The sequence below is a fragment of the Solanum pennellii genome, chromosome 2 (genome assembly GCF_001406875.1).
Source record: "Solanum pennellii chromosome 2, SPENNV200".
In the NCBI taxonomy this organism is placed as follows: Eukaryota; Viridiplantae; Streptophyta; class Magnoliopsida; order Solanales; family Solanaceae; genus Solanum; species Solanum pennellii.
This window is the reverse complement of record NC_028638.1, coordinates 35,188,396-35,204,401: the sequence shown is the minus strand read 5'-3', so window position 1 is coordinate 35,204,401 and position 16,006 is coordinate 35,188,396. Positions and strand designations below refer to the sequence as shown.

At 36.4% G+C, this 16,006-nt stretch overlaps 1 protein-coding gene across 4 annotated transcripts; it reads left to right on the top strand.

Moving 5' to 3' along the window:
* The first annotated feature begins 6,985 nt into the window (after positions 1-6,985).
* Positions 6,986-9,077, top strand: LOC107010597. Of its 4 annotated transcripts, XR_003576697.1 has the most exons (4): positions 6,986-7,692; positions 7,993-8,186; positions 8,266-8,385; positions 8,789-9,077. XR_003576697.1 is itself a non-coding variant. In XM_015209877.2 (2 exons), the coding sequence occupies exons 1-2, from the start codon at positions 7,366-7,368 to the stop codon at positions 8,867-8,869; spliced, it is 408 nt and encodes a 135-aa protein (XP_015065363.1). In that variant the 5' UTR covers positions 6,986-7,365; the 3' UTR covers positions 8,870-9,077. The 4 variants fall into 4 exon arrangements, 1 of the variants encoding a protein (XP_015065363.1); XR_003576698.1 differs by lacking the exon at positions 8,266-8,385; XR_003576696.1 differs by having other exon boundaries at positions 6,987-7,692; positions 8,266-9,077.
* The last annotated feature ends 6,929 nt before the right edge of the window (positions 9,078-16,006 follow it).

Here is a 16,006-nt window from a genome sequence, read left to right as displayed (position 1 = left end):
CCCGCTCCTTGTCTTCAAAGTATGGTTTCAGTTGGCTAGCATGGAAGACAGGATATATCTTCAAGTGGTGGGGCGTATCAACTCGATATGAAGTCTTGCCAGCCTTGGCAATAATCTCGAAAGGGCCTTCATACTTGCAAATCAAACTTTGACTCACATTCCGCAATGATTTGAACTGTCTAGGATTGAGTTTTACCATTACTCGATCCCCAAGTCGATAGTAAACTGGGCGCCGCTTCCGATCAACAAATTTTTTCATTTTTCGGGCTGCCTTATCAAGATATGACTGTGGAAGGTTAACCTGCTCCTCCCAGGCTTTCGCCATATGATAGGCACCCCAAACTCATCAAGCCGACGTCCACGGGCAAAGATTGGGGTGTGTTAGGCTGCTGCCCCGTTTCCAATTCAAAAGGGCTCCTTCTCGTTGCTTCGCTCCGCTGCAAATTGTATGAAAATTGGGCAGTGTCAAGCAGTTTGTCCCAATCCTTTTGGTTTGCATTGACATAGTGCCATAAGTAGCATTCTAAGAGCGCGTTAATACGCTCGGTCTGCCTATCCGTCTGTGGATGAAAGCTGGTCAAAAAATATAACTCCGACCCCAATAGATTGAACAACTCTCTCCAGAACGTATCGGTGAATCGAGGGTCTCGACCACTGATGATATGCTTGGGTATGCCCCAATATTTGACGATGTCGCGCAGGAAGATACGGGATGCCTCCTTAGATTTGCAACTGGCCGTCGTTGCAGTAAAAGTCGCGTACTTTGAGAAGCGATCAACCACAACCATGATGGTTGCAAACCCTTTAGAGTTCGGCAAGCGTGTAATGAAGTCCATTGTGACGCTGTCCCAAGGCTTTTCAGCGATGGGCAGCGGCTATAACAGTCCACCCTACGCCTTCGTCTCGACCTTGTCTTGTTGACAAATAAGACAAGTTCACACATACACCTCGATGTCATCTCGCATCCGAGGCCAATAATAAGAAGCCTCTAACAAAGCCAAGGTTCTCTTCTGCCCAGGATGTCCAGCCCATACAGTGTCATGTCCTTCTTTGATCAACATACGTCGAAGATTAGCCCACTTCGGGACGTACACACATCTGCCCGTAGTATAGAGCAGACCACCTTCTTCTCAAAATTTCTTCGTCTTGCCTTGTTGGGCCAAGACGATGAGTTGTTTTGCCACGATATCATGCTGCATGCCTTCCCTTATCTCGTCAACAATAGTGCTGCAATTCGAGCTCACGATCGCAGCCAAGGCAGCCTTGCGACTAAAAACGTCGGCTACCACATTAGCCTTCCCCGGCTTATACTCACCGATGAAATCTAATTCGGCCAAGATGTCTTGCCAACGTGCTTGTTTGGTAGTCAGTTTCTTTTGAGACTGGAAATACGTTGTCGCGACGTTGTCCGTCTTGACAACGAAATGAGCACCCAACACATAATGACGCCAAGTTCTTAAACAATGAACTACAGCCGTCATCTCCCTTTCATGAGCAGAATACCGCCGTTCCGCATTATTCGGTTTTCTACTTTCGAAAGCTATCAGGTGGGCCTCTTGCATTAGAACGCCACCAATAGAAAAATTTGAAGCATCTGTATGCACCTCAAATGCCTTAGTAAAATCAGCAGTGCCAAAACCGGCTCCTCCATAACTGCTGCCTTAAGTTTCTCGAAGGCAGTTTGGCAATCATCAGTCCACTCCCACTCACGATTTTTTTTCAACAAATCAGTGAGTGGAGCAGCAATAGCCGAGTAGCTAAAAATGAAACGTCGATAATAGTTGGCGAGGCCAAGGAAAGACCGCAACTCGGGTACCTTTGTTGGAGCCTCCAATTTCGAATTGCTTCCACCTTGTCTCTGTCCATCCTTATCTTACCATGACTGATCGTGTGTCCGAGGAATTGCACAGTAGGCTGAGTAAAACTGCACTTCTCTCGCTTCACGCACAAGTCGTTGTCACGCAAAACTTTGAACACCTTGCACAAGTGTTCCACATGATCCTCCATGCTGTTGCTATAGACGACAATGTCGTCCATGTAGATGACCACAAACTGATCCAAGTAAGGGTGGAACAACTTGTTCATCAATGTACAAAATGTCGTCGGTGCATTTGTCAAGCCAAAGGGCATGACCAGCCACTAAAAAGCACCATAAGGAGTCACACAAGTTGTCTTAGGTTCATCACCTTCAGCAATCCGAACTTGGTAATAACCTTTCCTCAAGTCCATCTTCGTGAACACCTTGGTCTGTCCCAATCGATCAAAAAGTCAGCAATTAAAGGAATGGGGTATTTGTTCTTCACCGTGACTTTGTTGGGCGCCCGGTAATCGATACATAAATGCATCGTCCCTTTCTTCTTCTTTTGGAACAAAAAGGCGCACCAAATGGCGCCTTGGACGACCTGCTATGTCCCAAATCAAGCAACTCCTTGAGTTGTTTTCTCAGCTCCTCCAATTCCGGGGGTGCCATACGATAAGGCGTCATGGCAGGAGGCTTTGCCCCGGGAATCAGCTCAATCTGATGATCAACTTCCCTTCGGGGTGGCAACCGTTGGGAAAGTTCTTCCGGCATCACGTCCTTTTTTTCACTAAGGACCTTCTCAATGCAAGGAGACAAAGGTACTGCCTCAGAAGAGTCTTTGATGTCTCCAACAAGGGAAGCAATAAAGGTTGGCTCACCTTTCTTAAAACCCTTAACGATCTGCATCGCTGACAAGTGCATCCCGTTTTGTGGTAGCTGAATAAAGGGTACCACACATGAACCTCCAGTGTCGCTGATGTGCAGCTGGTTGTGACGCGTTGAAATAAATGCGTTAACCTCATACCAAAAGTCCAGACCTAAAATAATATCGAACACGTCCATAGGTTCAATGGTGAAGTCGGTCAACTCCGTCCAATCTCCTAAATCGATGGGAACTTTAGGAGCGAAGTCATGGACAAAAGTGGGGAGGGCATTGAGTGTCTTCAACATCGTGTTGCTGGCAACGTAAGTTAGGCCAAGTTCTTTGGCCTTCTGCTCCGTAACGAAATTGTGAGTCGCACCTGTGTCCACCATAATCTGCACGTCCTTGCCATTCAACTTGGCATTGATGAATAATGATTCGCGCGACTTCTACTAGCAAGCTGGGCAGCTAAAGCAACAAGTGAGATATGGTTGAACAACTCCATGTGATTAAACATACCAACAACAATATTTTTCCCTTTGGTCATCCCACTGTTCCGTCCATGTTGCTCCCCGGACGAACCTCCGCTTTTCGTAGCAGCCTTCTCAAATGCTTTTGGCCTATGGCACTCAATTTACTAAGGGATGGACAAAAACGAGCAGCATGTGTTGTTTTACCACAGATATAGCAACCTTCACGATGAGGAGTGCCTTTCTTGCGATCCTCGTAGTTCTTTCGGAAATTAGAGGGTTGATTACGGGTGTTACCTCTCATGTCGCTGCCTCGGTTTGGTGTTGATCTGCCTTTGTTCCTGTTTATGTCAACCTTGGGAGGAGTAATTTTGCTCCGATTGTCCCTCCCCTTTGCTGCATTTGCCCGGAAATCGTTGAGCGATTCTGCCACTACTATTACTTTGTCCACGTCGTGGACTTGACACCTTTGGAGTTCGCTTGGCCCAGTTTTGGAGACCATCCAAGAAGTAAAACAACAAGTCATCACTTGTCAAGATCGAAATTTGGAGTGTCAATTTCGTGAACTCTTTCACGTAGTCCAGAATAGAGGAAGTTTGTTTCAACTCCCTCAACCTCCGACGGGCCTCATGGACAACATTCTGCGGGTAAAATTAACGCTTGAGTTCTTCCTTGAACTGCTCCCAGTCATCAATAAAACAAAACCCCCTGTCCATGTCCGTTTTCTTCCTCCGCCACCACAACATGCTGTATCAGTCAAGTACATGGCAGCCGTTCTGATTTTGGCAGCTTCACTTTGCATATTCACGTGCTCAAAGTAGGCGTCCATCTGCCACAAGAAATTTTCAACATCTTGAGCACTCCTTTCCCCATGAAATTCCTTGGGTTTGGGAGACTCAATGCGTGTCTCACGCACAGTCACAGGAGCATCAACCCCCGTTTCAGCAGCCTCATCAACCTGCTTTTTCAGTGCTTCGAACTCTCTTTGAAGGGAGAAGAGAGCCTCGGTGAGTTTGAGTTCGAGGTTGGTCAAACCCTCTTTGCGAACTTCCTTAATCTCAACCAGGTTGTTCTTCACATCATCCAAACCCTCAAGAGATACATCTTCAAAAGAACTAAAATTGTTCTCAACAACAACAACATTTCTATTTAGGGCTAACAACCCCGCCTCAACTCCGATAATCTTTTCGTCGAGTTGGCTGGTGTCCGACCCTTCCCCCTCTTCCCCAGCAACTCTACCACTAATAGAAGGGTTACTAGAAGGGTCTCTTACCTTACTCTTGTCACGTTTCTTGGTAGTGTACCTCCGAACTTCCAGCTCCTTCTCTTGGCCAGCCTCCTCGTTCCGTTGGGACTTTGACGTCATGCTTCACCAAAGCTCTAATATCACTTTTCACGGAGCTATTTTCTCAACCTCGTGGGACAGTCTTGAATGATTGCATAGCCCTTCAAATGCTCAGTCCAAACAACCAAACAATCACCCAAAGGTGTATCAACAAGACGGCCACGACAATCCACTAAAAAGCCAAGCAAGGGGCCAAATCGGAAAGCTAAGTTGGGAGGCAAATGCCAATTTTCCAATATGTATTTCTTTCAAGTCTTTACAAAAGTAAAACTGCCTAAAAACTCTATACAAGCCCCTTTTTAAATCAGTCAAAAACGTTGGGAAGCAAAACCCAAAAAGAAAAGCTACAAAAGGAAACTTAACAAAAAGGCAGCAGACTACTTTATTTCCAAAAGAGGAACTGCCCCATCATTTGTTGTCCCATCTTTGGGGGAAGTCCTTGTCTTGGCAAGGTGAGCATTAATTGCTCATCTTAGCCTACAAGCAACCCCCCAATGGCTGATTAGAAAAGTAACATGTGTTCTTGACCCTTGGTTTGAAGATTGACATGTGTCCTTGACCCTCCGTATCGCGATATGCCTCGGCCACATTGACGAAGGCGCTGCAATTGTTGGATTTTAATTTAATGCCTTGCGGTGCGGTACAATTAACCTTGATACCTTGACTAAATTAAGGAAAAAGAATAGGTAATCGTTCAAGCATATGAATTTTTTGCACATATCTTGAACAATATTTTCTTTGATTTGAATATAAAAACATGAATTTCAGAAGTTTAGATTAGGGTTTTTTTTTTAGAAGAAAGAGAGAAAAGGTGGTAAACATATTTGCAGAAATGAATTGTTTTATTTTTCACATTATTCTATATTATAATTTATTTTTATTTTTTTAAAATCTAGGTGTATTTATTTTAGTTAGTTGGCAACAACTTAGTGGTTCACTTATCCACGTCATAGCAATTATATGTCACTCATTGTGTCTGAAATATCCGAGTTTTTTTTTTGTTTAATTTTTGGATAGTTAAGGTGTCTATTGTTAGGATCGAAAATAAGCAGGTGTAAATGCGGAAGCTAGCAAAGCAAACCTCGAAAGACCACGAGTAAGAAGACAACGAGAAATATACCAAAAGACACAAAGATTTAACGTGGTTCGGTCAATCGACCTACGTCTACAAAGGAGATGAGCAATCCACTATAAATATGAGAGTACAAAATACAGAGGGAAACAACCTCAACCAAATCACTCGGAATACATGGGAGGTTCACACAAGTGATAACGTATCAAGCTTGTGACCCACAAATTCTCCCTCTAACCAAAACTCTCAAAGCCCTTAAGACTACATTGTGAATGCTGATTAAGTTAGAAGGAACATGCCTCTATTTATAGAGTCCTAAACCTTTTCCTACAAGAAAAGGATTAGTCAATCCAAAACCTTTTCCTACAAGGAAAACCTATTTATGGTAAGAAATTTAGGGCAAATAAAACCCAACAAATCTCCCCCTTGGCCTGAATTTCTGACAAAATAAATTTGTCCACCTTCTTCACTTAATCTTCAACAACTTGCTTCTCCTCTCCATAATCTCCTTTGCAAAATTTATGTCTCAACACAGAGAACCTCTCTGAAACAATTTCTCCAACAAAATCTTCATTACTGTCAAAAAGGTTGCGGCTAGAACTACACCCGTCAAGATGAACACCTCCTTCTAACCTGGTTCAATCATCGATTATCGAACCACTAAACCTGACTCCATCATTGAATCTGGCTCTGATACCACTTGTTAGGACCGAAAATAAGCAGGTGTAAACGCGGAAGCTAGCAAAGCAAACCTCGAAAGACCACGAGTAAGAAGACAACGAGAAATATACCAAAAGACACAAAGATTTAACGTGGTTCGGTCAATCGACCTACGTCCACAAAGGAGATGAGCAATCCACTATAAATATGAGAGTACAAAATACAGAGGGAAACAACCTCAACCAAATCACTCGGAATACATGGGAGGTTCACACAAGTGATAACGTATCAAGCTTGTGACCCACAAATTCTCCCTCTAACCACAACTCTCAAATCCCTTAAGACTACATTGTGAATGCTGATTAAGTTAGAAGGAACATGCCTCTATTTATAGAGTCCTAAACCTTTTCCTACCAGAAAAAGGATTAGTCAATTCAAAACCTTTTCCTAAAAGGAAAACCTATTTATGGTAAGAAATTTAGGGCAAATAAAACCCAACATCTATTTGTGCAGTAACAAAGTTAAAAGTCAAAGTTATAATTTGAAACTAAGTTAAGGGGCATATAAATGTATTATCCCTATATTATATGTTGAAAGAGTACATGAAATTATTGTGTTTTAATTGATTAAATGAGATTAAAAAGAAAAAAAATATTTCCTATATATTCATTTGGTAAAATGATTTTAGAAGAATTGTTCTTTTATAATATTTTAAATATAAAGAAGATGTGTTTAAAAAGATAAAATATATTTATTCAGAAAAGTACATCTTCTTGATCCATTTTTGACCACAAGAGCAATTTTGAGTGAAAGTATTAATAATAAGAGCACTTTTGAGCCAAACTATATTGAAAGGTTTAAGGGCATTTTTGATCATTTTTACTTAGTTTATCACTTTTTGTAAGGGTAGATATATTTATATATGTAGGATTGGTAGAGAGATTTGAAGTTATAATGGAGAGATGAAAAATCTAATTGGATATGGAGTCGCTTGTCTGTGTAAGAGAGATATACATGTTTGTGTTTGAGAGTTAATTAATTGGAAGGAAAAAATGAGTGTGATGTGATGGGGAGCAAGATCGATCAATCCCCTGACAGGATTGAGGCATAAATTGGAATTGATTGAATGAGTGCGTTGCCATATTCTCATTATAGATGCGTGCCCAACAACTATTCTCTGTAAACGTTGGTAATATCTGTGGACCTCGATTGTTACCGGTTGATCTGATGAGAAGTTTATTTCCTTCCTGGACAATGCACGATACTCGAATTGATTGTTACATTGAAATCGTTGCTCCATATGTTCAACATTTAAAGATTTCTGGGGATTTTGTTGGTGTGGAAGTTAGGCTTGGACACCTGTCGTCTTTGATCCAGGCTCATCTTACCTACGAATTATACGACTTCCGTGTATCTGGTGAAGTAATTGACAAAAGCATAGCATGTGCTAACGAGCTAATCATCCCATCCTGGTACATCAAGGTCAGTTTACTCCTTTTATGCAAGACATGAATATATATACTGCTTCTATTTATTTACAAGACAGTTCAAAAAGATATTGGCCTAAATTCTTTGATATTTTCTTCGATATATCACATACTCCAAGTTCATTCCTCCCAATAAATAATCTGTAAGCCCAATTTTGAGTGTCCTTCTTCGCACCAGGCAATTTTTGGGTGCCTTGACATCAGCATTGCCATTGGGGGTGGATTGCTTTTCGCAGTACTTCCCTCGTATATATGCCAGCTCCGGCTTCTTACTATATATATATATTGCTACTAGGTACCTCTTCGGGTGACTTCAATGTAGGGAAATCGTCAACAGGTCCTATTGTGTTTGCTGGGGTTAAAAAATGATTTACAGATATTCCTTTCTCTCGTAGCTCGACTTTCCTAACAGGCCTCTGCCGGCACGACAGGAAGTAGTAAATCACACACTAAATTGCACGAGAGGAGGGAGTACTGTTATATAGTATGGTATGTTTTTAAGCTTTATAAATTTGGTATTCTGATACTCAATATACTAAAATGAATCTACTTTTATCTCCGCGAATAGGTGATTTCCATGATAATCCTGCAAAAGAAGAAGTTTCATTACAAATGTACCTTCCTTGGCATCCATAGACTCTTAAATTTAACTCCTTGTCTAGAGAATTTGACAATACATCCTAAAGAGGTTCGTATGCATGTTTTCAACTGATTTGATTCTTCGAGATACTTTTGTTTCGTTTTCACTCATTTTGTTTCATGTGTCAGAGGTGTGTTTGATATAGAGTTCTGCATTTTATGTGTGAACCTTAAGTAGTTGTTGTTTTGTTTGGCATAAAAGTGTTACTATTACACTCCCATTCATCTACTACAACTTCAACTTCTATGTTACTCTAAATGCTTATTATCTCATATTAGTTTAACATGTTCCCATAAAGTATATCTCATAAAAATGTACTGAATCTTCTTAATGAAAGACCTCGTCTATCAATATTTATTTCTGAAAAGTGTTGATCTATGTTGTTAAATTTTTGCCCCGTAATTGATTATATCCTGTTTTGTGGTTCTCCTGTATCCGCACTTTCTTAAAGCAATGGTGTGAACACATGGATGTGTTGGAACACAACTACGAAAACATATTCATACGGTCTTTGCAGAATCTGAAAACCTAAAAGGTTATTTTACAGAGGAATCTCTACAAAGACGATGAATCGACAGAGCTTATTGAACTGATGAAACGTTTGCTTGAGCATGCAAAATACTTGGAGAAACTGGTTATAGAGACAGAGAACCGGGGTTGTTCCCAGTATATTTTGTTCAATATAATTATTGCGAGTAGTTTACAAGTACGATCTTTTCAATATATCACTCCTTGCAATCTCCTTGTCATGATTATTTAGATTATAATCTTTTACCAGATATTCGCCTAAATTCCTTGATATGTCATCGGTGATATTCCAATTCCAATTGGTGTTGTTAGGGAGAAGAAAATTGCCTGCAGTTTTTTTAATCTTAAATTCTGAATTTTGCCTGTTAATGCAAAAAAAAAAAAATAATTAGAGAAATATTCGAAAACTTGACCAAACAGGCTATTAAAATAATGTACCTCAGCAATGCAGCCACTTAAACTCATGCATGAAATGTTAATGCAACTACAAGGGGCTTCATTGTCTTGAGGCCACCAAAATTCCCAATTCCAATACATACATGTTTGAATTCACATCAATAAACACTTAACAACAGTTTCAAAAGCAAGATGTAATTAGGACTTTTGATGATTGTAGACGGCATTGCCTGTGAGATAAATCGGATTTGTCAGAACACTCCGGAAACAGCATAGCAGAGGCATGAGTTGAATGCGTATGCTTCTGTTTCTTCATCACTATTCACAGTGATTGGGTTATTCAATTACTTTCCTGTAAAAACTCATTTGCCAATAAATCCACCATCATCGTTACGATAACATAAATCATAGCTATAAGTAAGTCCAGCAAACGAGAAATTTGACAAGCTCTCAAATGCATCCGGCAGTATGTGAACAAATCCGGTAGCCAAAATCACTCCGGATGCAAAACTCTTAAATTTTGACATTATAGTAACTAGTATTCGTATCCACAGGTATTTTTAAATTTCATATACACCCTTGAGGCAAACTCGAAACGCATGTTCCTCACTCCAAATTGTGAATATCTTGTTGTTCACTATGAATCTAGACATGTAACATTTATATAGAGAATGAAGAATCAATTCTAACTAACTACACACATCACACTTCATTACATAATTAGCCAGTTTCTGGCAGTAACTAACTAAACAGAATTAAGGCACATCATTATATTGGAGAGCCGCTTTAAATTAGATTTACAGTTGAATAAGGCTTGAATTGTATAGCACCAAATTAGAGTTACCCTTAAATATGGCTTAAATTTTATTATAAAGCAATCATAATTAAAAAAAACTATCAGCAACATGGCAATTGGAAAATACAAACTCATTCCAAATTCTCTGAATAAAAATCGTTGTTGGATAACATCTCCAATATTTGGTTTTGCCTATGATTTTGTGGCTGAAGATTACAAGGTTGTATGTGCACATTACTTGATAAACAAATACTTCGACGTTGTTGAAGTATACAATCAATGTTGGAGAACAATTTACATTACTTTTCCTGCTTCTTACCGATACCTAGACAATAATCAAATTTCATTAAACGGTGGATGTCATTAAAAAGGGTAGTTGTATCTTTCCAGGAAAAATTTATCGTAACGCCAGTGCCAAGAACATATGGGTAAAGGCCGACATTACATGCATTGGGTGTTGGCGTTTGTGTTTTTACAAGGAAAATTTGATTTGGTCGTTGGAGAAAGATAGGTGGAATTGTATCAACAAGTTTCCTCACTCCTTGGAATGCCTTTATGGTCAGATCTTAATTCCTTCACAGCAGGTATCTTCCTATTTGTACTATTAATAGAAGAATATTAATGCTTAAATTCTTTACTAACCAAGTTGTATTCGAAGGTTGATTTATCTTATTATTCTAGAGAGAAATTTGATTTTATTAACTTAGGCTTATATCAAATAGGAGTTAATATCTCCAAATGTCATTTAACTTTAAGAATTTATCTAGTAAAGTTACTAAATTTTATTTTATATTAATAAAATCATTCAACTTATGTCTTTGTATCAATAAAATCATTCAACTTTAATAACCTTAGTAATATTTGCAGAGTTGTAACTATTAATCCAACGTATATATATTTATACGATAAAAATCATGTACCCAATCATTTGACATGACAATTTTTAATGGGTTTTTTCTTTTTCATTTTTTGTTTTGGATAAAACTATCATAATATAATTTAATTATATAATAATATACTACTCCCTCCGTTTAAAAAATAATGTCCCTATTTTCTTTTTAGTTTGTTTAAAAAAGAATGTCCCCTTTTCTTTTTTTGGCAACACTTTAACTTTAACTTTCCACGTGGCATGTTTAAGACCACAAGAATAAAGGGCGTTTTGATACATTTGACATAACTTTAATTTTGAACCACAAGATTAAAAAGTCTTCTTTCTTTTCTTAAACTCCGTTCCAAGTCAAACTAGGTCATCCTTTTTGAAACGGAGAGAGTAATATAATTATTAAGTTTATTCATGAAAAATCTTGATGATTTTTTTAAAAATTTTATTTTTATGGAGTTCATATTTACATGGCATAAAAATAATTTATTTTCTATGTTAATTTTTTTAGTAATAAATTGAGTTGATTGATTTTATCGATATAATTGTCTAAGTTGAGTGATTTTGTTGATATTAAACAAAGTTTAGTGATTTTACTAGATAATTTCTTAAAATTGAATGACCTTTTAAGATATTGACTCATCAAATAGTAGGAAGTCCGAATATGCTATCAAACTTTGAGAAAAGACTCATTATATATGTTATTCATTAAAAGTTTGGCTCATTTATGTCATTTTCATTTGAAAAAAGATTCATTCATGTCATTATTCGTAAACTAAGAATATTTTGTATTTTGAGCCACCTCATTAACTAATTTATTTTTTTAAAAGGAAAAGGCTCAAATATGCCATCGAATTTAATTTTGAGAAAAAGCTTATTTATGACATCCATTAAAAGTTTGGTTTATCTATGTCATTTCAGTAAACAAATAATGATATGAATCGGTCTTTTCTCGAATGAAAATGACATAGATGAGCAAATAATGACATGAATTAGTCTTTTCTCAAACGAAAATGACATAGATAAGCAAACTTTTACCGTCATAGATGAACAAACATTGACGAATGACATAGAGAAACATTTTTTTCAAAATTCAGTAATATATTTAAGCCTTTTATTGAATATGATCTGCGGAGTTTAAGTCTATACAAGTTCGACCTTTTGTGGCAAATAAGGCTTTGTAGGTGGAAAGTTTAATTTCCTTGGATTGACTAGCTAGGTAGCAATTTCTAGTAGTATTAATTGAAGAATATTATTGTCATGGTTTCTGTTTGATTTGTGGATAATGTTGGTATATACATATAGTAGCAAGATTTGAATGTAAAAATATGATGTTGAATTTCTACACTAACAAGTTTCTGATTTTGTGTGACTATCACCGTAACTTGTCTTATATATAGGCTATAGCGAATCCGTCCTGGGGTGATCAATGTAAAAGCTTCGCTTGATAATCAATCCACTAATTTCTTTTGTTATCTTTCAGTTTAGAATCTCAATTTTATACAAATTTTAGTGTCAAAGTTGGAAGACATAAATGTGAGTAGATGTCAAGTGAAAAGATATATATATATGTATGACATAATATATAAAATATACCTTTTAACAGAACACATGACTAGTAACTTCATATATAGTAGAGTTTAATCTCATATCATATTTAAGTATTTGTTTCGTCGTAGATTACACACACATTGACGGAAGGATATGACTGCATGCATTAGTATTATTGGTGTACGTATAGCTAAGGATGTGACTACATACATTAGTATAATTGTGCATTTTCTTGATTTTAGAAGATGACTAATGATAAAGACGTTTTTTAGGACTAACTAATGTAGTGTATTTTACTAGAGGAGAAAATGGTTACTTTTGGCTTCTTAAAAGATACAAATAGACTATTAAACTCGTTATATATACAATTGAACACCTTCACAATATAAGAATGGGAGAATATGTCTATATAACATATATGTATCTGACACAAAATGTGCCCTTATTGGCCAACATCATAACACTATTAGTGATTGAGTTGAGGTGAAATAAGTTTTGATTATTGACAAATATCGATAAAAAACCTAGTCCTTAGCAAGTCACAATTAGTTTTTGAGTCTTTTTGTTCTTGAGTTGTAATTACTTGTTTTTATTCAAGTTTTGTAATGGATAATCAGAATACTGTGTTACAGTTAGTCCCTTAGGTTATATAGTTATAATCTAAAGGACACTTGAGTTTAGTGGAGTTCGTTCTTTAGGCAAATTTTATGAGGAAAAGTTGTGGATATTTACTGCGTTGAACAAAGAGTTTTTCTCAATAACATTAAGTTTTGGTGACTGTACCCTGTCTATCAACAAATGGTGGTGCAACCAAATCCTGATGACTTGTTGCGTAGAAATTCAATATCACATTTTTACATAAAAAATGATCCATATCAAATTCAAATCTCACTTCTATATACCATTATACATTCACAAATCAATTAAAGAAAAGGACAACACAAATTATATAAGCTACTTCAACAGAAACAATAGCAATGTTCTTCAATTAATACTAGAAACTTCTACCTAATAAACACATATTTGGGAACTCTATTTATCATTATGTTGGAATTTGGTAACTTTCCACAAACAAAGCCTTCTTTGCAATAAAGTCCCCAACTTGTGTCACCTTGAATTTAGAATATTCATTTTTCCATACATCATACTCAATAAAAGGAGCCTCGAGCTTTCTTCATAATATGTTCCCATTGTCCTTAACGCACATGAAGTTACCTGCGGATGACAACCAATGACAAGGCTTTCCAATAAGTGAGACTAAAGTAGGGAACTTGTTGATATTATTCCAGACAGTTTTTTGCGATCAACTCAAAATTTCCTCGCCAACAGTTGGTAGAACACAGACGTGATCACCCTATACATATAATGTCGATTTTATCCCACATGTACTTGGCAATGGCGTTACAATTAATTTTTCGTCTTCTAGATGAAAAGATATAATCATGTGTATTGTCAGGTTATATGTTAGGCATAATACATATATTGGACCATAAACTTGGCTTTAAATTTTAACTTTGACCTCCAACTTTCATAATGCACAAATATGCTATTTAACTTGGCTTCAAATCACATTTATGCCCTTCAACTTTGGATGTGCACAAACAGACATTTAAACTTGTATAAAGTTGAACAAATAGACACAAATATCCTATATGTCATCCTACATGTCATTTTTTGTCCTACGTGGTGTCCTACGTGTATTGTGCCATGTAGGACTCATGTGTTTATTTATTTAAAAGTTGGATTGTTAAAGTGTTTGTTTGTGCATTATGAAAGTTGGAGATCAAAGTTAAAATTTAAAACCAAATTTAGGGTACAATATATGTATTATGCCTTAATGAAACTTGATCATGGTATATGTGTGGTGGCAAAGGATCAGAGGGACCAGGAAAAAATTGTGAATTGTTCTCCAACATTGATTTTTGGCCGAGTATATACTTCAACAAAGTAACATGGATGCCTTAGACTATCGTTTTTCAAGTACGAATGTACACATAAAACTTTGTAACGTGGATACCTTAGACTATCGTTTATTTTTCAAAAAATAGTAAGCCATGTTATTGGTAAGCTTTTGACATAAACTTAAAATAAGATTCTAAGTTTGTAAGGGATATGTTTTCTTTCTTCTATATTTGTATATGGTTCTAAGTTGTCATATACTCTTTTTCTTCTTTAATTTAAATTTTGAAGCAAGGAGAAATGTATATATAAAGTGTACATACTTTGTAAATTCAATATATAATCATGTGTATTTATGTATATACTTTTGCATCCATCTATCACCCATACATAAATATGCCCTTTAACTTGGCTTCGAATTACATTTATGCTCTTCAACTTTGGGTCTGCACAAGTAGACAATTAAACTTGTGTAAAATTGAACAAATAGGCACACATGTTCTACATGTCATTTTTCGTCCTACTTGGTGTCATGTAGAACTTGGCCCTAATTATAGGTGATCCTGGGATTTTTCGAGTTTACTTTCTAGACTAAGAGGAGTACAGTCTTGAAAGGCGATTCCACAATCAGTTTTAAGGAAATTTAAGCCCAATATGACATAATCCACACAAAAATAGTAGTATCACTCTTGATTTGTCCTCTTCAGGATACACCAACCCAACACATGTCGTACAACTCAAGCAACTCCGAATTATTTGAAGAATTCAAAAGTCCAAAAAAGAACACCTTCCTTCAATATAAAATTACTCTCTTTTCTATTGTGAATATAGTTGAAGACTTGACATATTTTTCTATGTCTCAACTCTCTCTTTCACTACAATAATCTCAACATAAACACAATATAATATTACTCATCTTTTTCACTCTATTTTTTTTTGTTCATATGTTGTTGTATACAACATAGATGAGACCATCACTATTTATAGGAAACAAAATAGTTTTTCATCTATATCACTATATTGTACAAATTGTTTTTTCATCTATAAAAAATATAATGATAACAAATTAAACTATAAAGAATAAACTGTTATAAATACATTGAATAAGTGGATAGTCCATAAAGTTAGTACATGAACAACCATTTATATTCACTAGGTTACATGAACCTTTTTGGATAAGAATGTATCTATTTATTATGATACTTAATATGGTGACCTTTGGAGTGATTTCTCACTCTATAAATAGGGTTGTTCATTCACTATTGTAATATATACATATGAGACTTACATACACTTGAATAAGAAGAAAGTCTTATCTTCCATCTTACTTCTCTTGTCTTCATCTCTTTATATTTATATTGCCATGAGCTTGATTTTATAACACGTTATCAGCACGAGTCTCTATCTAATTAAGAGTGAGTTCTTGTTTTTCTTTAGCTCATATTTTGGTTGATCTCGTTATGAAGATCAAAGTATTATATGCATAAAATCAGGTATGTATTTTCTAAAATATTTTATGATTTAAAATAAAATAGTGTTCAGTCACTAACAATTATCAGGAACCGAAGACATATACTACTATTGGTTGAATATGACATGCTATACAAAACTTCTTAAAT